Below are 7,012 nucleotides of genomic sequence, written 5' to 3'. Positions count from 1 at the left end.
ACATAACTTTAAAAATCGCAAATAACTTTAAAATCAAGTATTTGCTTTTTTAAAATACTTATACCATGTTTACATTGTGTGATTAAAAGTAGATTACAGTCATAAACGAATACGGCGTTTACATTATGTGATTAAAAGTAGATTAAGGCAAAAGTAAAGATTCCGCATACAAAAGTTAATCTCCTTTTGGTCGCGATTAATTTTAAATCAACTTAGAAATGGTGATTATTTCTCTGCAACTCTGCAAATATCTTAATGTTGTAGATTTTTTTACGATCTTAGAAAAATGTCTTAATATCGTAGATTTTTTTTCGATCTTAAGGAGAAATGTCAAAATCAATTTAAAACTAACATTGAAAATTGGTTTAATAATAGTTTTATACATAATTATAACTAAAATTTGTTAAATTATTGTAATAAAACTATTTTTTTAATATATTACACACAAAATTGTAATTAAATGCTTTATTTACAAAAATTTGTCAAACACCAAAATACAATAAGAGAAGCATCAAAATTAATCTTCAATGTAAACGGAAGAGATTAAAAATGCAGATTAATTCAATATCGTTCTCTTAATCTCACAATGTAAAGTACAAATGCAGTTATTTAGGACGTGTGCGAGTTAGGCTAAGTTGCGATCTAAATGAGGGAAATTCTAAGTTGTGCCGATAATGTAGTGATATGTCGATACGTGTCGATAGATGGCTAAATGTGTGCAGTGCAAAAATTCTCCCATTTGGTTTAGCATCAACTTAGCCTAACTCATACACGTCCTTAATTACAGATTTCCCATTCTAATATGGTCGATAGCAATTTATTTAAATATTTTTGATTTTATTTAAAGTATTTAAGAAATGAAAAAAAATCCCTCAAGTTTGACAAAAAAATAAATACTTAAAACCAATTTTGCTCAATACCATTAATTGCAAATATGTGTGTATATATGTAATATCTATAAAATTTTATTTTTTTGTTTCCCTCTTTTTAAACACAGCAGACTCCCCCCGTTATAATATATGAACTCAGAAAAATATGTAGTAAATATCTTTCTACCACACTTTTTCTCCACATCTCTACCGAAACTTGGCAGCACTAAGGCAATCACAATCATTTGTTGTTTGAATACACGTGCATTGCGATTTTAGCGGAAAGTTAAATTATTTATAAATAAATATATAATTAAAGTTATTATGGCAAAAAAGGCTGCGAAAAGAAAAGGAAATGCTGATAATACAAATTTAAAAGAATCAAATAAAACAGAGCAAATACAGTCAGAAGATGAAAACGCAAGCGAAGATGTAAGTTAATTTTTGCATTTAGGAAATTATTTTCATTTATTAAAATATAAAATATTATAGGATTTATTGCAAAAATTTGAAAATATGGATGCAGATAGTTCAGATGATGAGGGTATCGAACAAAACCATAATTCCGATGATAGTGACGAGTTAGAATTTGAAAGTGATGATGAAGGTAATTATATGTCAAAAAACAAAACAGAGGCGCAAGAAGAATCCTCTAGTGAGGATGATATCGATGAGGCAGACATTGAAGATGTTTCCAGTGATGACAATAATACAGAAGAAGATGAAGACAACAGTTCAGCAATAAATGAAGAAAACTCTAATGAAAGTGATAATAATTTAAATGATCTAAAATCAGCTGCTGATGCGGATAGTGATAATGATGAACCTGTTGCTGTGTCTAAAAAAGAAAAAAGCAATTTAAAACAGAAAGAAAAACAACAGCAACAAAAACAGCAAAAGAAGAAGAAGACTAAAGCTGTTAAAAATGCTAATCATCCATCAACGAGTAATAGCACAGAAATTGAAAGCAGTGAGACAACCATTGGCACTACAACAACTTCGCAATTGCCTCCAATAGTTCAACGAATATTACCAGAATATGAGAATTCAGATACCTCTGATGAAGAAGATATACGCAACACGGTAGGTAATATACCAATGCATTGGTATGATGAGTACAAACACATCGGTTATGACTGGGATGGCAGGAAAATAGTGAAACCGCCAAAAGGTGATCAAATTGATGACTTCTTACGTAAAATTGAAGATCCAAACTTTTGGCGCACTGTCAAAGATCCACAAACTGGACAAGAAGTGTTGCTTACAGATGCTGATATTGACCTGATAAAGCGTATCAATTCAGCACGTGTGCCAAATCCAGAACACAATGAATATGAACCTTGGATCGAGTGGTTTACGTCTGAAGTGGAACGTATGCCTATTAAAAATGTGCCCGATCACAAACGTTCGTTTTTGCCATCGGTATCAGAGAAGAAAAAAGTTTCACGCATGGTGCATGCTCTAAAAATGGGTTGGATGAAAACTACTGAGGAAGTAGAACGTGAAAAACAAGCGAAACGTGGTCCTAAATTCTATATGTTATGGGAAACTGATACTGGTCGTGAGCATATGCGTCGCATACATGACCCAGTTTCTGCGCCGAAACGTGATTTACCTGGACATGCTGAATCTTACAATCCACCTCCAGAATATCTTTTCGATGAAAAGGAACAAAAAGAATGGTTAAAATTGAGAGATGAACCACATAAACGTAAATTGCATTTTATGCCACAAAAATATACTTCATTGCGTGCAGTGCCCGCATATCCACGTTATTTACGTGAACGTTTCCTACGTTGTTTGGACTTGTATCTGTGTCCGCGTGCTAAGCGTATGAAGTTGAGTATTGATGCTGAATATTTGATACCTAAATTACCATCACCAAAAGATCTGCAACCATTTCCGACAGTCGAGAGTATGGTATATCGTGGTCATACCGATTTGGTGCGTTCGATCAGTGTGGAACCGAAGGGAGAGTATATTGTATCGGGTTGCGATGACAAAACTGTTAAAAGTAGGTTTGAAAATTTTATTTGTTTAAATATAAAATTAATTAAATTATAATTTTAGTTTGGGAAATTGCAACTGGACGTTGCATACGCACCATTCAAACTGAAGATGTTGTACGTTGCGTGGCTTGGTGTCCCAATGCCAAGTTATCAATTATCGCCGTTGCTACTGGTAATCGTTTGTTACTTATTAATCCCAAAGTCGGTGACAATTTGATTGTTAAAAAAACTGATGATCTACTAAGTGAAGAGCCGAAAAATGAACAATTGGAATCTGAGCGTATTAAAAATGCCGTACAATGGGCAACAGCTGATTCAGCTGAACAAGAAAAAGGTGTACGTGTGGTTATAACACATTTTAAACCTATAAGACAAGTCACTTGGCATGGACGTGGTGATTATCTAGCTACAGTTATGCCCGAAGGTGCTAATCGCTCTGCTATCATACATCAGTTATCAAAGAGGCGATCTCAAATACCATTTTCGAAGAGTAAAGGTCTTATACAGTGTGTACTTTTCCATCCCATCAAGCCTTGTTTGTTTGTGGCTGTAAGTTTTTTTCTTTTACTCATTCCAAAAAAAAGTTATTTTGAGTATATTTTTTAATTATAGACTCAACATAATATACGCATATATGACTTAGTCAAGCAAGAACTGGTCAAGAAATTACTTACCAATTCAAAATGGATATCAGGCATGAGCATACATCCTAAAGGCGACAACTTGCTTGTCTCAACGTATGATAAGAAAATGCTTTGGTTTGATTTGGATCTATCTACTAAACCCTATCAAACTATGCGTTTGCATAAAAACGCTGTACGTAGTGTCGCTTTCCATTTACGTTATCCACTATTTGCTTCTGCTAGTGACGATCAATCGGTCATTGTATCACATGGCATGGTCTATAAGTACGTATTATTAACTAAAAGTTATTGTAAAATGTTTATTGATTTTTTGTATTTATTTTTAGTGATTTGTTACAAAATCCATTGATTGTGCCATTGAAAAAACTACAAACACACGAAAAGAGAGAAGAATTTGGTGTACTTGATGTTGTGTGGCATCCAGTTCAACCTTGGGTATTCTCTACTGGTGCCGATGCTACAATTAGATTGTATACATAAAGTGAAGATGTGAAGGGCTTAGTGTAGCATTATATATGTTTTAGCATATAAGTTAGTATATCCAAAAGAAAACTAGTTAAAAATTAATTCCGGATACTTTAATTCATCTAATTTCAACTGTAATTTGTTTATGCTCGTTGTAAATGTAGCAGGGCTGTGAACCAGACGAGAACTGAATGGTTTTGAACCGGAACTTTCAAACTACGAGTATAAATGAAACAAACTACGCACCGTACCAATGTTGCTTTACAAATTATGCTTAAAATCACTGTTGCTAAAAGTTTTTCAATTGAACTGAAATAAAGAAGTATCGATTTACTAAATCGAACTACTTCAGCAATATGTGCGATTCACGGCTCTGAAGTTTAGCACTTCTAACAGCTACTGTTTGCTTATATTGAGTTTATGGAAAACATGAGAGCCAGTATAAATAAAACTAAAATGCAACATATTTGAATTCTAGCAATGTTAATATAACAAATCAATTGTCAATAAAAAGTAACTAAAACTGTATATATTCAAATTCCTTTTATAAACAAATTGTAATGGCTTTATAAGAAGATATTTGTTTTAAAGATAACAAAACTATATATTTCTGTTTAAAATTTATTCTGACCTCCATTTCTTTTGTTAAAACTTTTTAAAAATACATGTATGTATAATAAAAAATATAATAATTTAAATATTGTCGCATATCTTTTTCTATAGAAAAATCATAAAACTTATTTGCATTCTTTATTTAATAATAATTTATTGTGTGCTTTATGAAAGTATATGTATAAGGTAGCTGGACTTTAATAATGAATATCCAGGAGTGGGCGACTCTACGTGCAGGATTCACTGTATACCCAGATAAGCAAGTAACACTCGCTTCTCTCAATAAGGTAATATATATAGGTAAAATAAAGTAATGAAACAAACTGAGAACCAAAGGTGATTTAATTGCTTTTATCCTTCGAATTTAATTTTTGTTATTAAAACTAATGATTTATTTTCTGTGATTTATTTTCTTCGATAATTTGATTTAACTTTCCCACGTTCTACTTAGTATTGGCATCACTTCTCATGAAAAGATATTCCAATATTTGGAAAAAAAAAAAAATTAATGTTTATTAAAACAACTAACATTTAACATTGGTTAAATTCACATTTTAAGCTAAAACATAAGTTTAGTTTTAATATTTGATATACTCAGATCTACTACAGAAAACCCTTTTTCACTGTTTAAGTCATGTTTCAACTGTATCATTTTAAATATTATTTTATTAACATTGTAATGCAAGTGTCAATAGCAGTCTCCACATTATAAAAAGACTTTTTTGAAGCAAATAAGAATTATAATTCTTCAATATTAAGATTTTAAATTAAACAAAATACTTAATTAAATTGTGTTCTTAAAAATCCATTATAGAAGTTTTTAAAATATTTATGTGAAAAAATTAATTTAAATTTAAATATTTAATTAATCACAAATTAAAATTGTATATGACAACAGTATCAAAATAAAAGGAGGTTTGAACTCTCAATTTTGATTCCAAAATTGATAAATGAAATTTTATATTGGATATAACGCGGAGTGAATTAAAGAATAGGATATCCATAAGCTTAAGTCTGTATTAGACTAAACAATAATAAGAGGTGTTTTGGTATTTCTTTTTTTTAAGCGCAGGTAAACACGATTTACAAGAGTTTTGGGTAGAGCAGGCTCAACCTAGATTTATGTTGTCCTCCATAGTCTAGTGTCCAATAAGAACCAATACAATTTTAGATTCTGCAAACTTATTTCTGTGAATTGTCAGAGATTATATGTATTGAGCATATAGACCATATCGCTTTTAATCTGGCTGCTGAAAATTAAACCAAAACATGTTAGTTTGCCGCAAAAAGTTATCACATGTTAATATCGTCTTTTTCTTTGTTAAATTTTTTTTTGTTCTGAAAACATCAGTCACTGATATTCTTTCATATCAAAAATTATATGCGATTTTTATGTATTTTTATATTTTTATGTATTTATATATGTATAACTTTTTAAATTCGGACACTTTAGCAATTCAATTAAAAACAATGTAAATTATCTATCACGAAACCAATTATCGCATCTATAGTAATGAAAATCTACAAATAACTACCAAAAGACCTCTGGAAAAGTCACTACATTTTATGGCATTTAGACTGTAGTTAGTACATTTACTTTCAAATCTTCAATTCTCTTCGATATAGTCATACGATTATCAGTTTTTTTGCCATGAGCTTAGAAATATATGGAATATGGAATATATGTTGGGTCACTGTTGTTCCCCTGTGTTAAAATGCCAGTTTATTGGCATTATTGTTTAGTAAATCTAGATTGAATCTAGATTCCTGCACAATCTGTCAGATTTTGTTACCTAATCGAATATTTTTAGAGTAATCTAATATTTTTGTAATTGTTAGTAGGTATTTAAATTTTTTATATATACATCTATACCTCGCAATCGTATTTCTGGCAAGCGCTGTCGAGTCATAACTGAATTTTTGTTTCTAAAATTTGATCAGTTAAATATCGACGACATTTCGTTCCAACAAGATGCAAGACGACGCAACTTGTCATACAGCGAGTTCAACAATTTGATCAGAACCTTATTTCCAAAAGTGGTTCTATTAACTGGTCTGTTAACCCCCTCATTCGTGCGGTTTACTCGTTCTCGATCATTTTTTATGGGACTATGTTAAGTCATTGGTTTATGCATCAACTCTTGAAGCATTGGAAACCAATATTCATGCCACCATTAACGCCATGAACTAAAATATTGGATTGATCGAATGGATCATGTAACTCGTAGCCGCGGCGGACATATGTCGGACTTTTTTAGTACTCATGCTGCTAATAAGTCAACCGATTCGTTGTAAAAATTTTAATTATAAATATCATAATCTTTGAAATATTTTTTACCAAATTTTATTTATTATAAGACATATCTCTGCTCAAAAAGTATCAAAAATTCTTCTTGTTGTTTGTTAACTACTC

General features: G+C 31.0%; 1 protein-coding gene across 1 annotated transcript; it reads left to right on the top strand.

Moving 5' to 3' along the window:
- Positions 1 to 1,115: 1,115 nt before the first annotated feature.
- LOC119681193 (ribosome biogenesis protein BOP1 homolog) lies at positions 1,116 to 4,547 on the top strand. Its single transcript, XM_038094305.1, has 5 exons — positions 1,116 to 1,301; positions 1,362 to 2,883; positions 2,940 to 3,427; positions 3,491 to 3,786; positions 3,849 to 4,547. Exons 1-5 carry the CDS (start codon positions 1,194 to 1,196, stop codon positions 4,000 to 4,002), a joined length of 2,568 nt encoding a protein of 855 aa, XP_037950233.1. The 5' UTR covers positions 1,116 to 1,193; the 3' UTR covers positions 4,003 to 4,547.
- Positions 4,548 to 7,012: the final 2,465 nt, after the last annotated feature.

Source organism: Teleopsis dalmanni, chromosome 2 (assembly GCF_002237135.1).
Source record: "Teleopsis dalmanni isolate 2A chromosome 2, ASM223713v2, whole genome shotgun sequence".
Lineage (NCBI taxonomy): Eukaryota > Metazoa > Arthropoda > Insecta > Diptera > Diopsidae > Teleopsis > Teleopsis dalmanni.
This window is presented reverse-complemented; position numbering and strand designations above follow the sequence as displayed.